General features: G+C 32.4%; 1 protein-coding gene across 7 annotated transcripts in view; it reads left to right on the top strand.

Moving 5' to 3' along the window:
- Positions 1 to 21,909, top strand: part of LOC118185626 (BTB/POZ domain-containing protein 17-like) — a 45,117-nt gene that overhangs the window by 17,013 nt on the left and 6,195 nt on the right. For all 7 annotated transcript variants that reach the window (XM_035355514.2, XM_085811382.1, XM_035355517.2 and 4 more), the window contains exons 3-4: positions 8,299 to 8,547; positions 14,859 to 15,046. In XM_035355514.2, the coding sequence (XP_035211405.1) occupies positions 8,299 to 8,547; positions 14,859 to 15,046 (437 nt within the window). The remainder of the gene's footprint in view (positions 1 to 8,298; positions 8,548 to 14,858; positions 15,047 to 21,909) is intronic.

Here is a 21,909-nt window from a genome sequence, read left to right as displayed (position 1 = left end):
AACACTAATAGGTGGGAATAATTACTAAAATGGTAGAAATCACAGTCTACGAAGCGCAGAAAAAAGTGGTTCGAATACTGATTGTTTAAGTAAAGACAGTCCTTAAGAGTCCTTAAAAGTCCTTAGATTTTTTGGAATTGATTTTTGGTCCTTAAAAGTCATTAATTTTGGCCAAAGTCAGAAGGTCCTTAATTTTAATTATCTGAAATTTCTGTTTGTTTTTATGACTACCATTTTGAGTGTGAATTAGCATTATCGAGGAATATTTTTGGTGATTCACAGACGTATATATGGTTATCTTTTGAATGGGTTCATGAGTTGTAATAAATGGTGGGATACTCGAGTTTCTCAGCAAGAAGTGAAACATAAGCATTTTGAAGTTCATTTTTTCTAATAAAGAGCTCTTGAACAACTTTTCGCATTTGGGGATGTGAATTCTTTTATTAAACGGTTCTAAATTTGACGATTTTAAGATCAGTTTCTAGAAAAACTTTTTAATTCCGAGATCTGAGAATTTTTCGACGATTTTTTTAAAACATCATAACATTGATTAATTCGTTAAAATAATGGTAATATATTGAAATTACATTTGAAAAATAACATTAAAATAAAACATTTTTATTTTTTGCTGTCATATTACAAAGTTTCATTTTGGCAACTTATACAATATTCTGAATCTGAAAAATAAACAAGGTATAATGCTATAAAGTACAATTTACGAAACAGCTCTTAGCAAAAGCAAAATTAGCTATGTAATTAATTAAAAATGTCTTTTTAATTTTTTCATAGTAAGAGTTTTTCCTATGTAATTGATTGTCTCAGAATATTCAAAATTCTCAGAATATGCATCTGTTTTCTCTATAAAATTAATTTTACACTTTTTCCTCCTTTTTTTCCCAAAAAATTTCTGGCTTTTTGCTGTTACGAAATTGGTAGGGATAATTTTTCTTTAGGATTTTAGACATTGCAGCGTGGAAAATATAGAAGGATTTGAAGGCAAGATACATAGACACATGATTCTAGAAGATTCAAGAAATAGGTGACAAAATGAAAAATATCTCTATGGTATCAACACGTAATGGATGTATTTTACGGAAAGTTTACAATGAATTACTTTTTGGAGAATCTTTGGAACAACAATGAAAACATAAGATTTGAATGTTCTTCTTATAGTACTAGAATCTTAACATCTTCCCTTTATTTTCCCTACTTTTCACTAGACACGAGCATGGAAAATATCAAAAATGCTTCTAATCTTATCACATGGGCAGGCATTATAGAAAGGGATTTTTTTATTAATAAAGAAATTGAAAACTTGCAATTTAAAAGATTCATCTAATATGTCTTAATGCATCATACAAAAATATCTGACACTAGGCATTTTCCCCACCTGATACACAATCTCTGTGGATTCTAAATTCTGCTGCCTAGTGCTTTCTAAATTCTGCTTCCAATGCCTAGTCTAAAGTCTAAAAGTTTTGCCATTTCTAGATTTTGCTGTTCGGTGTGTCACTTAATTCTAAAAATTCTGCCACATCAGCTCTGTAACCGGCCTTTCATATTTCTTCTGAATGTTCATATTACTAAAATAAAATCAGCTGCTTTTCTGAACATTCTAAATGCATTTAGTGTTTTTTAGAATAACAGAAACCCTTACTTAAATTAAAAAATTCTAAAATGAAAAGGAAACATGTTGAAGAAAGAAACTGAGTACATAAAGGAAATTATTCTTCAAAGATATATTCAGTTATTATTATGTAAATTACCCAATTGTTTATGATTTCAGCTTTTACTATAATTTCCCATTGCTGTTTCCTCATATGATAGAGTTACTGAGCCAGATTAAATTAAAATTAAATTGTATAACCTTTGACCACTAGTCCACATTATTAGTTTGAATTTGACTGTTCTTGTTTTATTACATCACCGTGAGCTGTAATTGATTTTGTTAGCATCAGAACATTCCTGTATGTTCTAAGTTCTTTTTAAATATGAGGCTTATTTAAACCTTTTTCTGCTATTGTAGTTACTTTCAGACAGCAATAATATGCTTCACATCTGTCGTGGGTTTTTGACTATATAACTTTTACCAGATCAAGTAAATCCTCATAGGTACATTGTGGAGAGGTTGACTAGTTAGAAGATAATAAAGCACGCAGAAACTAGCGAGAGTATTGGTTTGCATATTGAGATAAATCTCTGATTGTTAGAAAAGATGCTTAACGAAAAGGAAATCGATATAAACTAGCCAAAATGTCTGGAAAGGCTTCCAATTTTAATGACGGATAAATATTTTTTTGAGTATGTTGTTACAAAACATAAATGTTTTGTAGCTTTTAATGTGTAATTATCCTAATATCGTTTAAGAATCAATTTCATAAATTACATGTATTTTAAACTGTGAAATTTTATTAGATTTTGATTTTAATAGGGCTTTTCAACAAATATTGTTAAAAAATAAAATTTAATAGTGGTCATGTAAATCCATAATGACTAAGGTTATCAAACTAAAAACTTTGGTGTTAAAAAACCTAATTTAATTATTTATAATTAACTGCATATCCTTAAAAATTATCTCTACATATTAAAGCGAGTTATTGCTTTTCAATAATACAGTAAGACCCCGCTTAACGCGGGGGATACGTTCCATCGAAGTAGAGCGTAATGTGAAACAGCGCTAAGCAAGGCTATCTTAACATGTAAATAATGGGGTTAGGAGAAGACGGATAAAAAATGGTTAGGCATTAAATTTAATAATGTTTTTTTAATAAAAATAAAATCAAACATTTATTTCGTACAAAAATAAAAACAGTATAAACGCATATACTTTTAAAAACAAATAAAATTCTCAGTCAGATCGTTCAGTCTATTCTGGGTTTCCAATTTTCTGCCTTTTTGTCAAGAAGGCATTATGATAGATTGGCTTAATGGCATATTGCGTTCAGTTTCGTCGTCAATCCATATAGACAGTCGTTTTCCCATTTCCTCTATAATGTTATTTCTAGAACGGGTAATTCTAGTTGCAGAGCTTGACGTAGTTGCAGTTGCCGATGACAGTATTTTTTCTTTATTCTTAAGAATTGTCCTTATTGTTGAAGTTGCCAAAATCAATGCAGCACTAATTTGAGATTGACGTTCACCAGAATCTAATCTTCTAATCACTTGCATTTGAGTTTCCAGTGAAATGCTTTTTCTGGTTGCTTTCTTTTCTTGTTTTTTATTATCACCCATGATAAAAACTAAAGATCATAATATTTGTCACTGTATTAATCGTTATAGTATTATACCAATTTAAACTTACAATAATGTCAACAAATGTTTCAAATGATAAAAATGCGTCCACAAAGCAAGAAACACAACTACACTGTTTCGGATATGTTATTTGGAAACCTAGCGCTGCGCACAATTTCGGAGAATCCCCGTGTTGAAATAAAAGAGCACTAAACCGAAACAGCGGTAAACGAAACAGCGTTAAGCGGGGTCTTACTGTACTCACTGTGGTCACAGGATAAAATACAAAAATGTAAAAATTCAAGTAAAACTTATTCTTTGTATCTACTGAGACTTAAAATAATGCAAAACAACTTATCACCTCTGGTGCTTTAATGCCTTATTGGAACCTTAAAGTATATTGTTGCGTGTGTACGGGTTAATTTGAACTGAATGCACAAGTCCGATGAAAAATGAACAACAATTTATTATTATCACAACAAAAGTGCTTAATTTTCCTTAGATATTCATTCAGTATTACAGTTTCTCACAGTAGTTATCTTTTAACTACTGAAATGTTCAAGAGAACGTAATTCAAAACAGCTGGAGAAAGCTAATCCGTGAATTCGTCACAGTCAACAAGAGTTTTCTGTTCAAACTCTTGAAACAACAACAAACAAACTAAAATCACCAAACTGAGAGGTTTTCCTCCTTTTATAAGATTTTAAATTGCGCGCGAGAATTTTCTGGAACTTTTTCGAAATCAAAAAGAGATATTTATTAAATGTTAAATGCACGTGCTCTTGTATTTTTAATTTTCCGGCTTATCTTTCCTTTAATATTCATCACGCCCTGCATGCACGAGAGAATAAAATAATTTAATTTATAATTCAACTAACATTAGCTATTTAAATACCAAATTTGTAACACTGCCCCCTTCCCAAGGACTGCACGTCCCGGGCAGTACAGTCCCTGGAGAGGAAGCCAAACTTACAGCTAAGGCATAAATCCAATACTAAGCATTACATTACAATAACAAACAACATGAAGAATAAATGTAATAACTAATTTTAAACAAATCAAATGCTATCAAATACTAAATACAAATCAAATACAAAATACAAAACAAATACTAAATACACATTTAGAAACAAAAAGGACCATGGTTTTACACTATTTACAATTGTATACACTACGTACTATGGCCATAGTAATGAGCTAACCTGTTGTAATGAACGACTTTAGGTTTAGAGTTTGCAGACTTACGGATCCGAACCATGACGTCATTCAGTCTGTTCAGGACTGTATAGGATTATCCGAAGGTGACTGTAGTTTAGGCCTGACTCCTTTTCGTCGAATCGGGTTCCACAACTACACCTTGTCTCTTTCGTTACTCTGTGTCCAATAGCTCTCTTGTTGTATCTGATCTTCACTCTCTCCGTCTGCAAGTTCACTCACTTGATCAATCACTTGCGGAATGGTGCTTCACTTCAAACTGGGCCTGAACATCTTGGATGTATTCCTCAGGCATCCGTAGGGTGACGAAGGTCTCGACCTAAGAGCATCTGGGATGGAGAATAACCGGTAGTCTGATGTTTCTCTCCGACCCTAGTATGATCTCGGCAGCTTCCCAAGCTGGGTCTTTCGGACGAGACGTCGGCATTTCCAGGTGAGGATCCCTTCTGAGGATGGATAGTCATGTCTTCAGATGCTGAAAGCAGTTTGTTATTTTTGAATTCTAAGGAAAAATTGTATTTCCTTAAAAAGTCCAGTCTGAGTATGCATGGATCTGTAATATCCGCCACATATGCCGTGTCATGGTAGGCGGCACTTCCAAACGTAATGTTCACGTTTAACTTCCCAGCTATGTCGATCTTGTCACCAGATGCAGTCTGAAGGGTAACACAGGATGGCGTCCAAATAAGTTTATCTTTAAACTGTTCAGCTAAATCTTTCCTAATGATGGTAACATTAGCTCCTGTGTCAATGATCATATTGCAAGGTATATGCCCATTGATGGACAGTTTGTTACTGTTGCCACTCACTGTAGAAATCTTGAGTGCTTTAAAACAGAGTTTTTCATTATCTGGCAACCTCCGTTCCTTGATATGGTCATTAATTTGTTTCCTGCGTTGTTGCTGAGAAATGGTCTCAATTTTCGTACCCTGGGGTGATCTGCAATTCTTTTGTATGTGGCTTTCAGCTCCACAGTTTCAACACTTTAGTTTCTTGTCAATCCTTTTCCGTCGCATGGCATTTAATTGTCTGTTTAACCCAGCTCTCTTATTTTCCGTGCTCTGGGGTGTTCTGCAGTTCCTTCGTATGTGGCCTTCAACACCGCAGTTCCAGCACTTTAGGGTTGGTTTCTTCTCACCAGTATTCTGTCTCAAGGCATTCACTGGTCTTATCAAATCATCCATTTTATTATCTGTGCCCTGGGGTGTTCTGCAATGCCTTTATATGTGCCCTTCAATACCACATTTCCAACACCTTAGAGCCGCTTTGTTCTCACTCCTACTCTGTATCAAAGCATTGACTTATGTGGCTAAATCATCTAAACAAGCCATCAGTTGATCCATTGGCTCGTCGACTCGCACAGCTCTGACTGGGTAACGATCTCTACGAGTTGTTTGCTGAGCTGTCTTGAATTTCATGGCGTACAACAAAGCGTTTTTATATCCTTCACATCCGCCATTCGCAGAGCTTTCTGTATTTCGGGATCCCGGATGCTGTCGACGAAGTATTGCAGGGACAGGATTTCCCTTGTTTCTGTCAAGCACTCCGAAAAGACGTGATGTGACAGCCTTTCAACATCTGTGCCGAGCTCCTGAAGTGTTTCGGTGGGCTTCTGTTGACAGGATTTTAGTTGAAGCCTGCTGTGGTCTTTTAAACACTTCTCCCCAAAGCGCAGCTCCAAAGCGACGGACAGAGCTTCAAAATCTAACCTTTTGTTTTTGGAAAGAGTCTGCAGGAAATCCGCCGCGTCTGCTCTTAAAGAAGCGGCGAGATGACAGGCCTTAGCTTGGGAATCCCATCCATTCGCATCCACCACTATAGAAAATTGTGTCTTATACACCTGCCAGGAGGTCGTCCCATCATATGCAGATAGTTTCAGAACAGGACAAGCAGGCATTGGCAAAAATTTAAAACTATCCGAATTGCTTCCTGCCGTCGCCATGATCTTCTTTATCGCAACAATACTATTTCTATCGCAACTGCTGAAACTCTATCATCAATTTGTTGTTTGACGGCAGAAACTCTTTCTTCAATTTTTTGCTCCACCGCAGAAACTCTTTCTTGAATTTCGCCAACTTTGTCTTCAACTGTATCTATTCTTCCTTCCATAGCCTCGAACTTGTTTTCTATTATGCAGGTAATTTTTCTTTTCATTTCCTCTTGACCTGCTTCAATCTTTTCCTGAACAGCCTTTATCTCGTCCTTAACTGTTTTCATTTCTGCTTTAACAGATTCCTGTCCTGATTTCATGTCTTCTTTAACGGATCCAATATCTTCTTTAACAGAGTCTTTCATCTCTTCTTTAAATGTAGCAAAGGCTGCCATGAATTGCCTTAACTGTTCTTCGATCGCTCTAGTAATTGGCATTCAAATCCCACTTCTGACACCAAAAATTGTTGCGTGCATACGGGTTCATTTGAATTGAATGCACAAGTCCGATGAAAATTGAACAATTTATTATTATCACAACTAAAATGCTTAACTTTCCTCAGACATTTGTTCAGTACTACAATATCTCACAGTAGTTATCTTTTAACTACTCAAAAGTTCAAGAGAACGTAATTCAAAACAGCTAGAGAAAGCTAATCCGCGAATTCGCTACAGTCAACAAGAGCAGTTTTCTAAACAAACTCTTAAAACAACAAACAAAAATCACCAAATTGAGAGGTTTTTCCTCCTTTTATAAGATTTTAAATCTCGCGCGAGAATTTTCTGGAACTTTCTCGAAATCAAAAAGAGATATTTATTTATTAAATGTTAAATGCACGTGCTTTTGTATTTTTAATTTTCCGGCTTAGCTTTCCTTTAATATTCATCACGCGCTGCACTGCACGGAGAAATAAAACAATTTAATTTATAATTCAACTAACATTAGCTATTTATATACCAAATTCGTAACAATATTAACTGGGTTACAACTCCTCGAACTCTACACAAAACTAGATTATTTTTACAGTTACTTTACAGTAACCAACGTTACACTGAATGCTATGCCACCACAGTTATCTTGGCACTTACCATAGCTTCTGGCTTCAGATGATCTACAAGTACCTCTAAAATTTTTAATTTCAATAAATATTTTATGACATTTTTAGATTGATTATTCCTTTATTTTATTTATTTGCTATTGATGTTTTTCCCCTATTAATTAATATGCATATTAATTTAGAAAAATACTTTTCATATTTTTTCCACGTTCATGTATGGGTTCTTCAGAACACACACTTTAACAGGAAAAACATGGGGTATAGATTTGAATATATTTGTAACAGTAAATTTACTGTTACAAATATATTCAAGTAATTTGTAACAGTATTACACAATACAAGTAATTTGTAACAGTAATTTAATTACTTGCTTTTAATTTAATTTCTTTTTACAATTTAAATTTTGTTGTTCATGATTTAATTCAAGTCCTTGTTAAACATTTTTAACAATTTACATTCAAGTTACTTTAAAACAATTTTCAGAATTAAACGTACTAACTATGGATTCACTCATTTTAGATAATTCTACTAAAATTAATCTTAGGGGATAATATAATCAATATTTCTTTTGTAACAGTAGTATATACTGTTACAAATACTGTGCCTGAATGATATAAGAAATTATGTGTGATTATAGACAAACTTCATCTTTAAAATGACTTTTCTAGAAATTCATCAATCTTGAAATTCAGATCTTGTTCTTTGAAAAGTTCTTGGATTATGCTGTTTTGTACAGTTAAAATTGAATTTTATTTGTTAATGAATGTGGTAAAATTTTATTATTCAATCAATATTGAGTGATATTTCATAAAACATACTATAATAAATGAATTACTCATTCTAATTATAAATAATTCATTTACAGGTAATGCTAATGAATCCAAACTGGAGTGAGTCACAAGAAACAAAAATATGTTTACAAGAAGATCCTGCTTGTGTTCTTGTATTCCCAGATTTTTTGAAATACTTATATACTGGAAAACTGCATATAAACCATTTTCTGGTCTTACCTTTAGTAACTTTAGCAGACAAATACAATGTTAAAGATTTGGTTCACCTTTGTGTAGATTATATGTGCCGCCATGTTGTTTCTGCAACTCGCCATAATCAGCTGGTGAGTTCTTTATATTGTATTGCCAAAGTAAAGTATAATCTCCCCCTCCCAAAATATATGTATATAATTACACATACTTAAAGTGAAAGTGCTCATGCAGTATTTTTAGAATAATGTTTTGTCTGCTGTAGCAAGCATAAAAAACTTGATTAACCCTCGGAGCGGCTCAGGTTTTTGGATCTGTCAAGGAGACGTATATTCAAAGAGCCTTTATTAGCTAAATTTGTATATTTACGTACTTAAGGCTCTATTTTCATAAACACATTTATTAAGATGACATTTATATTATTAAAGAAAGCAAACTATCGTAAATTGTAAGCTAATATAATATTATACCAAGTATTATGACTGGATAAAGCCGGCCATGAAGTTCAGAGGGTTATTATACCATGGGAAGAAAAATTTACAACATAATATCCATTTTTAATTAAATTGTTTTTCTAAAAAATACTTAAATATTATCTCTTTGCTGAAAATGTTGCTACTGTCGATTGATTATTTTGCATCGTTTACATACTCAACTACATAGTGCAAAGGATTTCCAGCAGCACTTTGTTTAGTTTTCCTGGTAAAAGTTATATACAGGGTTGCCACGCTACTGGGAGAACCGGAAAAAGTCAGGGAATTCGAAAATTGACCAAAAAAGTCAGGAAAATTGAGTATTTTTGTCAAAATCTGGAAAAGTCAGGGAATTTCATACAACGATCCCGCCAAAAAAAGCGATTTTTGCGCCGACGTCGGAAGAGATAACTTTTTTGGCAAATTGTGTATCACGTGAGTGTCATTCGGGCAGCTGGCATAGAGCGAATTTTCGCAGCTCCACTTTGATTGTCTTTTAGAAAGGCAAAGCAAATTTCCCACAACCTTTAGTTTCCAGTATTCTCAGGAATCACATGTGCAGTGCATGAACTAAAGAAAGTACCTGCTCTCGTATAAAACAAAATAGGGTTAATTCTAGTAATACGGTACCATGGAGGTTAGAATCAAAGAATATGTATTGTAAAGAAGGAAAGCCTCTCTGCAACAGACGTGGCTCCGTTCCATCATAGAGGGATACAGCTGTGCATGCGTCATATATCTGTCGCTAAAGCTCGAAACCGGTGTTGAAGTTCGAAGGTCACGTTATCAAGAGTTCATAAAATAAATATCATTTAAAATTTCAAACAAACGTGCCACGCACATCGAGATGTTTTTGTCTCAAACCGCGAGCAACGTGAACACTATGTCAATAAGCATTTATCGCAAAAATGAAAATAACGTGGTACACACGTCGCCTAACAGCGAGATTGTTTATTTCTCGAGTTACAGCTCTGGATTGCACTCGCAGATGTGGATCGGCGTAAATGAGATACTTTACCTCTTGCTATATTGTAGTGCACGGCACCGCAACTGTGAACTTTAGTCTTAGCGCAAGTGGTTAAACTCTAAAGGAAAAGAAAATATTTTAATTATTATTAAATTAATTAATATTATTAAAATAAAAAAAGAAAATATTTTTTGGCGCAAGTAAATTAATTCATGATTAGTTATTTTCAGGGAAAAAAAAACTACGAAAATCCGTTTTTAAAATTATTGCGAAAAATTCAAGAAGAAACGTCCTTTGATAAAACGTTTCTTCTTGGATTTTTCGCAATAATTTAAAAACGGATTTTCATAGTTTTCTTTTTTGTCAAAGAACGTTTCTTCTTAATACGTGTTTCTCAATTTCCTGTACGTAACGTCGCTGAACACTGGTAGTTTGGTCCGAAGTTCGAATCCCGCGAACGGGCTGGCTGCATGGGTGTTTTCGTGGTTTTCCCCATGTGTAACGTGTATACGAGCCAGTTTCCCTTAAAAAGTCCTCCACGAAGGCATCCCTCCCTTAAGGCAGATAGCCCTCGAGTGCTTTGCCGTAATCTAATAAACCAAACCAATTTCCTGTACACATCGCGGAGAGGGAAATTCTGGCCGCCAGGTTCCGTCGCCAAATCCCTTGGCAAATTTTCTCTCCGCATTCTAGCGGCGTAATAGCATTTTACTTGCATGGAACCTTTTCTTCTTTACATAGACGTTCTTTGGTTAGAATAATCTCCATGTATGGTACAATAGGATTTGGCGACATGATGATGTGCAGTAAACGGGTCATTTTGGTCTTGGCGACAATTTTCAAAATCGTGCCAAGGCCGTATACTAGAATTTTATTGCAAAATCTTTTTAAACCTTTTTCTTTTTTTTTCTTTTTAATAAATACCTTGCCATTTTGCAGTAAAATAAAAAAATAGTAATCAGTCATCTATTCTAATTCAATTTTTAAGTAATTATCTTTATTTTTATATTATTCGTATAATTTAATGTTGCTTCTTCCCTCTAAATTTATTTATTAGTAAATAATATTTCCAAATTTCAGGAAATTTTCTCTGGCATAATCCTGAAATTAATTCTAGCAATATGATGACATACCATCACGAAATTTAATGCACATATTTTTTCCATTTGTATGCTGCAAAATAAATATAAAATACATCAATTTATTAAAATAGATTTCTTTCTTTCGTTTAGCTGCAGAATGTCTGCAAAAAAAGCCTTATTTTATTTCAGATTGGGAAGATTCTAATCTCAATCTTCAGTGGAGAAAACAACAACTATGTGTTTTCAAGTGTTAAGGTGCCTTTTAAGAACATACCTCACACAAATTAAATTTACTTAAAATCTAACCTATTTAGCATTGCGTTGTGATTTATAAGGACCAATTAGCCTCGTGTTGAACTGGTGACGATCATGAGTAATAATTAAATAAAACATGCATTTGTTATCCAATGTATATATCTTAAATTTTATTAAGTTTCTTAAGTGGAAAAGTAAACAAAATTATCAAAGTATACCAAGAATAATTAAGAATAAATGTCTTCTGGGATTTATTGAATAATTAAGTGAATTTGCTACACAATAGAAGTAATACCATAATTAATTTACCTCTTAGCACAGCCAACGTACATTACACGAATAGACTGAAATTTTCTTGAAACACACCTGGAAAATCTGGAAAAGTCAGGGAATTTCATTCTCCTGTTTGAGTGGCAACCCTTTAATGAGGTTAAGATGCTCTGTGTTATTTTCAACGCAACAAATTATGCCAGTGGAGAAGTGGTACAGAAATATTTTATCTAAAATCAGATAAACCATAATTTAACATGTTTAACTGAGGAGGGGATAGTTCATTTAAATTACTTTTGTTTATTAATTTTTAATCTTAAAATCAAATGTAAATATAGTGTGCTTTTTCTTATTTTTAAGAGTGGCTTCTGTGATATTAAAAAATCAGTAAGCAGTGGTATCCTACGTTGGTTTGGGGGTTGGCATGTAAATGATGTTCTTTAAAGAATTGTCTACTTCTAATAAAAACACATTATAGTAATATATAAAAAGAAAACTTTATTAAATAAAATTAGTCATAAGAAACCTTAGCGCATTCTACCAAAGCATAACAACTCTCTCTAGATGCCAAATACATCTTTATCTCATTCTTTTACAATTTAAGAAAATATCAATGTTCCAAAATATTAAAACTTAAAATTATACTTAATAAACAAATACTATCATCCTAGCCGAGATTAAAAACTTTTGCTTGACACCAAAATCTGATTGCTTATGTATATGTTAGGAACATTTCCAATGATAATATATAATCACCTTTTAAATTTGTCAAAACAAAGCAAAAAGTAAATTTGTGGAAACAAAATCGGAGTTCAGAATGAATCATGTATCTGTCAGAGAAAATATCTCATAGAGTATAAAAGAACTGTACCTAAAGCATACTAAAATTCTGCTGCTTAAATTATGAGCTAAGGGAGGGGATTAAGTAAAATTAACAACAGCATTTTCAGGGTAATGTTAGAGATGAGTGAAATATTAAATTCAGGAAGAGATTAAAAATTCGAAAATAAAGCCTTAGTAATTAAGTACAGTTTACATGAATAGAGATGAAAACCAAAGGAATTAACATTAAAAGGGAGGTGGGATGGCTGTGCAGACACACTTGTTTTTTTTTTTAGTCATATTTTCTGTACAGCTGTTAGCTGTGGTGCTGTTCCATATCTTGAAAAAGTAACCATCTTGTGTTGAATAATTTAAAAATCTTTCGTGATTGTTTCAGATTAAATAAAGGAAAATTGTATTGACAATTTGTCCTCCAGAGAAAAATTTATGTTGATTTATCTTAATATCATCATAAATGAAGATTTTTTTCTTCTTTTCGTGATAATGGTGACTTCTGTTCAGAACTTTTGGGTTCATTTGCAGGTTCATTGTGAAAACCATGTTTCATCCTTCATAACAATTGATTTTAAGATATTTTCTGATTTTGTTTGAAAAATGTCTTTTGTAAACATGATCATGTGTTTGTTATCAGAACAAAGAACTTGACATAAACCCAAAATTAACTTTTTTGTTGTCTGAGTCTTCCATTAAAATTTAACTGTTTCCTAATTAACACCAAACTTATCTGCCAAGTAATGATCTTATTCTAATTATACTTTTGACTTTTTCTCAGTGAGTTTCTTGTTCAACAGAATTCAGATATCCAAGCCTAGCTTTATATTAAATTGTTTCAGAATTTTACTTCCATTTCAGAATTTTACTTCCCATCTCAGCATCTTTGCACAAGATAAAGAATTATCCTATATGCTTATCTCACTAATTCAAGTCTAAGTAGTATTTTTCCTGAGTTAATCAAAATTTAATGTTTTTTCTTTGCTCCCTGCTCTCTGCATAAGTAGTAACTCTTCTCTTTTTTTTTTTTCATACCCCCTTCACTAATGGAATGAAATGGTTTTTCATCAAATTTGTGGGTGGAATTGGAATGTTGCCAGATTATAAATGAAGGTTGTGTGGTTAGATGATATGCATTGCTTAACCCTCTGTGCTCAATTTGTGGAATGAAATCACTTCAAAAAAAATTTTTTTTTGCATATTTTAAATGTATATTAGAGAATTGAAATATGCATTTTTCTTTCTAGAAAAGATTTTTTATATAGATTTTTATCATGAGAAACTAAGCTGTCAGAAAAACCAATTTCAGATGTTATCACAAATTTTTTTTTTCAATAAATTTCAATTGAATGACAGTTAATTTCTTTTTATTACATAATATAAAAAGTAAAATGTGTAAAACTTCAGAAAATATAATGCAGATTCATGTTTATTGCAATTTTTTTTCCTATTTGCGTCTTTCGTCAATAACCGAACATTTCTAGCAGCCATTTCTGATTAGAAAAAAGTGCCAGTGAAGTTAGAGTTGTAAATACCAAGTACCTTCAAATGCAGCAGTTTAGTGGACGACTAATGACATCTGTTGGTCAAAACCTAAATTAAACGTCTAATATTGTATATAATTTATTTACTGGTTAAATGGTGAAAAGGTAGGATGCACTCCTCAATAAAGGAAGAAAAACACATGCCCACAAAAATTGTAGAATAAGCAAATTTTGCTACATTTGAGTTGCCCGTGGAGATCATGAGATGAGAAGCCAGAGGGTTAACCAATAGTATTTTTATCTTGGCCTTAAAATTAATCTCTTTCTTTAATGATCAAGCTGTGTGTATATCTATCTGTGTGTCTGTATTTATGTACACTGGTTTGTGTATATACATACTGGGTGATTCATAAGTGGCAGAAAAACTAAGAATCCAATAATTTTAAAAAGTATAGACAATAGCTTCATGCAGTATTTCATATAAATGGTCAAAGATATGTTTTTAATAAACCAAATATAAATTATCTGTTATAATTTAAGTCCGAAATAAAACTGAAAAAATATAAATTGTAATAACATATAGTGCTAGATAATATTGTAGAACTTAGAGAGAAATCACCATTGTGATCATCCGATAGTTTGTTTAAGACTGTCTTAAGTAGTTGTAATTATATGATTCCCCCTCTGTTTAACTTATTTGTAGCTTGAAAAATATTTCTTTAATTTATATATATTTTTAAAATTGAGTCCTTATGAAAATTTAAGTTTTAACATATTTTTACTAAAAAGATATCATAGTAACTCATAGTTCAAAAATCTATTTCATTTTATTAATTTTTAAACTTAGAATTATGAGTTTATCCTCTCATCAAGAGGTGCCTCAGCTATACAGTTTTTTTTTTTTTTTTTTTTCAACTCTATGTTATACATTGTAAATAAATTTTGTCACTTTTTCCTAGAAATAATTTCTTTTAACTGAGAATGCTTTCTTATTTTAAATATTTTTCAGTAGTTTTTATTATGCAACTGTTTATATATAAAAAGTAAACTTTTTTTTTTTTTTTTAACTTACTTTCATAGGTTCTGTGGTTGCAATACACTCTCAACTGTGGACATACCCTTGTATACAAAGCATGTGCAAGTTTTATTTCTTGGAATTTCGAGCTTGTTTGTGATATGGAAGATTTTGGCACATTAGAGACTGATGTTCTTGTTAGCTTCTTGCAGAAATCTGATCTGGTCATTAGTGATGAAATTTCAGTTTTCCAGTAAGTAATTGAGTTTTTTTTAGCTAGCTTATTTATACATGAAATATTCAATGAAACTGAACTCTTCAAACTTAGTAAAAGAAAATCAAGTTTTTTTTTTTTTTTTTTTTTTGTTTTTTTTTTTTAAACTTGTGGATAATCAATTTTTTCTGTACAGAATTCTGGAATTTGGGTTAAATTTCACTGTGAAGAAGCACAAATCTTATCAACATAAGGAGCATTCAAAATAGTAGCTAACTTCTGATGAAAGGATTTTTCATAAAATATGTCAAGTTGGTTAATAGTTAAGTTGTCTAAAAGCATTATTGTGCTTTCTTATTTGGGACAATCAGCTGTAGGAACTTTCCTGCTGGATTTAGCACTAATAGACACAATTTTTCTTCACCCTTCAGTAGAAAGTTGCATGTTTCAACAATTCAAGTTATCATCATCAAAATTTAATCTATATGGTTCTTATAAACCACGCTCAAATCATGCATGCTCAGTGGTGGACAATATGATCTTCAAGACATGCCAAGTGCCCGTTGCCTGCGGGCATTTGTTCAGTCTAGATAGTGTTTACCTCTCGAGAGACTTAGTGCAAGCACAAAATGCTATCAAATTTGTTGTTGGACTGAGGAAATTGGATGTGGAGACATTGGCCATGATTCTCCAAGTGTTAAAGATTAAAAGCATGTCACAAACTGCAGCTTTCAATTTTATTCTGGTGAGGACTATAAAAAGAAGTTAAAGATTAAACTCAAATTAAATGGTTAATTAATCTTACAATCTCTTTCATAAACATTTATCTGTTGAACTGTCAATGAGTATTTCTAAGTGCTTCATAATCTGTTTTACTTTTTCTGGGCAATCTCTCTTTTCATGCCATATGCAAATGTGTAATTTAGATCCTTATTTTCTGCTGTTTGAAATGCTTTCTCTATTTTTACATCTCTAGAAGTGCTTACAATGTAAGTAGCTCTCATTTTAAAACTCCAATGGGGGAACTGTTGAAGGATAGTTAAGATTACTAATTTTCAAATTATGTGTTGATTGATTTTTGCAGTATTTCATTGTAACCATGAGTTTTTTTACCCCCTTTTGTGCCACAGAGCCATCAGGAGAGATCTTAAATTTGAATGGAAAAGGAAGTATTTTATATATAAACAATGTTGGTGCAAAAGAAGAGCAACTTCACTGTTGCTAGAATTTTTGTATTCAAATGCAACTCTATTCTAGTTATTAAATCAGTAACTTGCTTATGTTATGTTAAAAAGTTATTTTAATGGAAATGTTCAATAATTGTAAAATAAATGCTGTTATTAAACTGGATTTTTATATGGCATTTAAAATACTTTTTGACTAATTCTTAGTTCTTTCTCATACGAAAAAGTTAATTCAAAACTTATATGTATTTTACAGATACATTGAGCAGGATGTGTCATAAATTCAAGCAAACTTAAAAAATTCATAACAGCAGAAGTAATGCTCAAAAAAAATTTCAGTTTGCACAAATGTGATCAGAGGTATATTGGATATTTTTCCCATTTATAAAAAAGAATGATTCCAAAAGTAAGTGAAAGAGGGTACTCATATGTCATATTGAGATGTTTTATGCAAATCTGGCTACAATAAAACACCTGGCTGGAAGTGGATTCGTCATTCAATGCTGGCAGCATACTATCATTACCAGATTGAGCATTGGTAGTTAACCTTTTTTACAAGCATATTGAATCCACAAGTACTGCATTGCAAAAGTTTTGCACGAAAAAACGACTGAAGGTAAAAAAAAAGGTCTTGTTTCTTTAAACAAGATACTAAATAGGATCGTTTATCAAGTGGCAGTACACAGTCCTCAAGCACAATATGATGTGTCCATATCATACAAAGTGTCATAAAAGAATGAGTAGCTGAGACATCGACAGAGAGTAACAGTGTTCATGAAGCTGAGAGAGTAACAGGAATTCTGGAATAATTGATTCAATGTATTCTGCACGGAATCTTGAACCTGTATCCATACAAAATACAGGTACTTCACCAGTTATTACTGGCAGATACAGATGAAATCCTGTATCTGGCTGGAAAACCTGTACAGTAACTGCAGAATGGTATCTTACGTGTTTGATGATCATGTTGTGCCTGTCATCACCTTCATGCAGGATGGTGCCCCACCCCATGTTACACATGAAGCCAAGACTTTTTTGTTGGAAACTTTTATTGAAGACCAAATCATAAATTGAGGTTGTAAGTTTAAGTGGCCATCACGATCACCAGGCTTGCCCCTGGTAGATTTTTGTTGTGGATACTTAAAGTCTTGTGTGTACCAAAGGGCTGTTCAGCCACTTTTGTGAAACTGAAAGATGCCATTTGACAGGCCATCAGTGGCATTGATGCCAACATCTTACAGTCAGCTGTAATAGGTATAGTTAAGTGCCTCTCTTGCCTTAATACATTGTGCTAGTGGTTGTGTTGATCATCTTTTACTTTAAATGCCTAGTGTTATATTATTGTGACATTGTCTGTTTCTGTTTGCCTGATTTGTATAAAACCTTTATGATGTAGAGTGTCACTTTCTGTCACTTTTGGATTAAATTTTTTTTAATACATTGATTAAAAAATCCCCTGTTCGTTTAATTATATTCGTGCAGACTGAAATTTTTCCAACCATTACTTTTATTATGAATTTTTGGAGTTTCCATTAATTTATGACGTACCTAGTATATGGCCAGTCTTCATTTTTTTGGCAACCTATGTGAGCAAAGAAGTTCAGAAGTTAATAAACATATTGGTTAAAACAATATTTCTTAATCTATAAAAGCAGCAAAATCCTCGAATCTTCAAAATTCTTTTTTTTTTTTTTTCCTTAGAAAAGCATATTAAAAGGAAAACTTTTGAGAAAAAAATTATGACTTTTACATGTTTTTAAACACATCTCCATTTTAGCATAAAGTAAGAAATTAATAAACAGCGTAAATTGCATAGAGTATAAAACAGAATAGTATATCTACATATATTAGATTCTTGGTTTGTATTTAACTATATAAATCATTAGATATCTAGTGCAGTGTTTCCCAAATGGTATTCCACAAACAGTCCCTGTTGTGTAATTTGAAGGAAAAGGCTAGAGGGCGCTGTTGCTCGCATAGTTGAGAAAGAATAAAGTTTGTTCATGTTGAAGGCGGCGGCCTAAGAATACACTCTGTATATAGTAATTAAAATATTGTTAAAAATGTAAAAGTGTTAAAATTAGTGAACTCACTGAACCACCATTATCTGATTTGGAAATGCACAAATTATTAGATGGTGCATCGGCGTAAATTAAGGCTTTCTGAAGATTTTAGGTGTTCGATCTAAGTGTTTCGATTTGAATTTAACAGTGGATATTTCATATTCAAGGGACAATGGAATTCCAAATAAAGGTAGGGAAATCTTAAATTAATTATTTAGTGATTATTTGTAGTAAATTAGTAAGTATTTATTATTGCTGTTGTGGGTGTATTTAAATTAAATAAAATGGAAGATAAGTTAGATAGGTTGAAACGTAAATGTTCCACATTGAGATCATCTCTTACTAGGTTAATTAAAGTGATCGAAGATAAATTAAAAATTGAAGGGGAAGAAAATTCGATTAAAGAATTACAAGAATTGTTTGAATTATTAACCGAAAAGAAAAATAATTTGAGAACACTTGATGATGAAATACGAGAGTTAATTGATGTTAACTTAATTGAAGAAGATTATAGTATAAGCGAAGAATACAATGACAAATCTATAATTGCTTGTAGTCAAATTAAGCAGTTTCTAGGTGCGGTTACCGCAGTACCGCCAACGAGGAATCCCCAAAGTTCTGATTTAAACCAGTCTGGTGGTAATGGAATTTTGCATGTAAGTTCCAGTTCTAGTGGGAATAATATGCTGAAGTTACCAAAATTAATAATTGATAAATTTTGGGGAGACCCCAAACAATGGAATGAATTTTGGAATAGTTTCAAAAATTTGATACATAAAACGAAACGCTTTCAAAAATACAAAAATTTGCATACTTAGAAACATTCTTAATGGGACAAGCTTTGAATGTTGTGTCAGGCTTTGAGTTAACAGAAAATAATTATGATAGTTGTGTGGCATCACTAAAGGACAGATATGGTTGAAAAGACATGATCATTAATTCATTCATGAATAAAATTCTCAATTTAGAAGCCGTTAAAAATTCTGCTAACGTAAAGGCTTTACATAAATTATATGACGAATTAGAAGTTTCGATTCGTAATTTGGAAACTTTAGAAGTAACTTCTGGCTCATATGGGCATTTACTAATTCCAATATTATTAAAATTAATTCCGGACGATTTAGTTTTGGAATTTAATCGGCAAAGAGGATCGAAAGATAAAGTTGAAGTTTCGTAATTATCACAATTTATTAAAACGGAAATAGAATGCAGGGAAGTATCAAATCTAGTGTTAAATGAAAGGAAAAATTCCGTGCCTCCGCGGGTCGATCAATCAAAATATGAAAATAGAAAATATGTAAAAAATACACCCACGGCTGCATTTCATACTGCATTTAACCGAAAATGCATCTTTTGTGATAATTTGCACGAGTCATTTAAATGCGAAGTGAATGCGTCTGATAAATTAAAGAAACTAAGATCTGAAAACCGCTGCTATTCTTGTTTTAAAAAATTTCATACATAAAAAAAGTGTAGAAAAAAAACTAAATGTAATAAATGGGGCAGTATGTATCACAATGAATCGATTTGTACTAATAAATCCCTTGTAAACAAAAAGTCGGAACAAGGTTATTCCAAAAATGCAACTGAATCTCTGACTTTGAATTCCGAGGAAAGAAATAAAGTTCAAAACTTAAAATTGATTGCTTCTGTTCCTCAAGGTGATAATAATAATGACTGTAATGCCAGGGAAATATTATTACAAACTTGTACAGTTTATGCTTGTTCTAAATATAAATCAAAATTAACTAGATTAATTCTTGATCAAGGCAGTCACAGATCTTTTATAACGAAAAAATTGGCCGACCATTTAAAACTTACTCCAATCCGTTATGAAAGATTTTCTGTTTATTCATTTGGTGCGACCAAGGCAATGAATCATTCCTATCCGGTCGTTGAAATCGAAATTCAGAATTGGAAACAAAATAATAAAATAAAAATTGAATGTTTGATCTCGGATGTTATTTCCTCGGCTCCTATCAGTGTGCCTAGTAAACAAATTGCAGACTTCATGGAGCATCTGGGGTTGCAGATTGCCGATTGTTCAAGAAAAAATAACACAGATATTGAGATATTAATTAGCGGGGATGAATTCTGGAATGTAGTCTATTCCGAAAGAATTAAAATATGTGAAGGGTTGTACGCAGTAAGTTTTGTGTTTGGTTGGGTTGCTGCAGGAATCAAGAAAAATAAAACAAATAAAAATTGTTCTGAAAATTTAGCGGTAATGACAAACACTGCTGTGCTGAAAGATTTAAGAGGTTTTTGGGAATTAGAACATATGGGAATTAATGATTCTGATGATTATTCGGATATTGACTGCGAAATAATAGACCAGTTTGAAAGAAATTTGCAGTTTAAAAACGGTAGCAAATTTAATCTGGAAATACGGTCCGAATAATCTAGGAAATAATTTTAAGGTAGCTAAGAAACAATTCGCAAACCTTCACAATAAACTAAGTAAAACTCCGGAGATTTTTCAGGAATATAAAAATATAATTGAGAACCAGATGTTAGAAGGAATTGTAGAGAAATGTCCGAATAATGATACAAATTTGGGTTATTTTATGCCGCACTGAGCAGTGATACGACCTAGTGAAACTACTAAGGTAAGAATTGTGTACGATGCTAGCTCAAGGACAGAGGACACGAATTCGTTAAATGACTGCCTTGGACCTAATTTAAATCCAAATATACTAGGCATTATGTTAAATTTTCGTAAGTTTAAGATAGCGTTTTGTGGAGACGTTGAAAAAGCCTTTTTGATGATAGCAATTGCTGAAAGTGATAGACAATTTCTAAAATTTCTTTGGTTTAATGAAAAGAATGACTCCTTTAAGATTATGCAAATGTGTCGCGTAGCTTTCGTTTTGACTATATCTCCTTTCATTTTGGCCGCCACTATAAAATATCACATTCGGAAATATAAAGATAAAATACCAGACAGTTTCCAAATGTTGAATTCTTCTGTCTATGTCGACGACCTATATTTTGGAGCAGGAATGGTTGAAGATGCATATCGGTTATCTGTAGATGCAGTTAACATATTTAAAGATGCTGGGATGAATTTCAGGAAATTAAGAACTAATTCTAAAGCATCAAACGATTTATGGGTCTCAAATGGGATTAAGGAATCAGATAACAAACTAACTAGTGAATCGAATTTCTTAGGCATGATTTGGAATTCCATTGAGGACACTATAAAGTTAAATTTAAAAAATTTAATTGACTTTTCTACTGAAAATGATTTTGCTACAAAAAGGAAACTTTTGCAAAGTATTGCCCAAATATACGGCCCATTTGGATTTATTGCACCTTTTGTTATTCAGGCAAAAATTATTATGCAAGAAATCTGGTGTTCCGGTTCTGACTGGGATGAGGTCCTTCCTGCGGAGATTATAAACAAATTCAACATTTGGCGGGGGAACTTAGTGATTTAACTGAAATATCGATACAGCGAAATTTCTTTGATGATGATCCAGTTAATATAAGCCTTCACCTATTTTCGGATGCTAGTCCTAAAGCATATGGGGCCATCGCATATTTCAGATATTGTATGAGTGATTCTGAAATTAAAACTTCTTTTATCATGTCGAAATGCAGTGTTGCACCTTTAAGATCAATCACCCTTTCTCGTTTAGAGTTAATGGGAGCA

This window comes from Stegodyphus dumicola, chromosome 2 (genome assembly GCF_044657685.1).
Source record: "Stegodyphus dumicola isolate Sdum_Otavi_A_Nest chromosome 2, ASM4465768v1".
NCBI classification, from domain to species: Eukaryota; Metazoa; Arthropoda; class Arachnida; order Araneae; family Eresidae; genus Stegodyphus; species Stegodyphus dumicola.
This window is presented reverse-complemented; position numbering and strand designations above follow the sequence as displayed.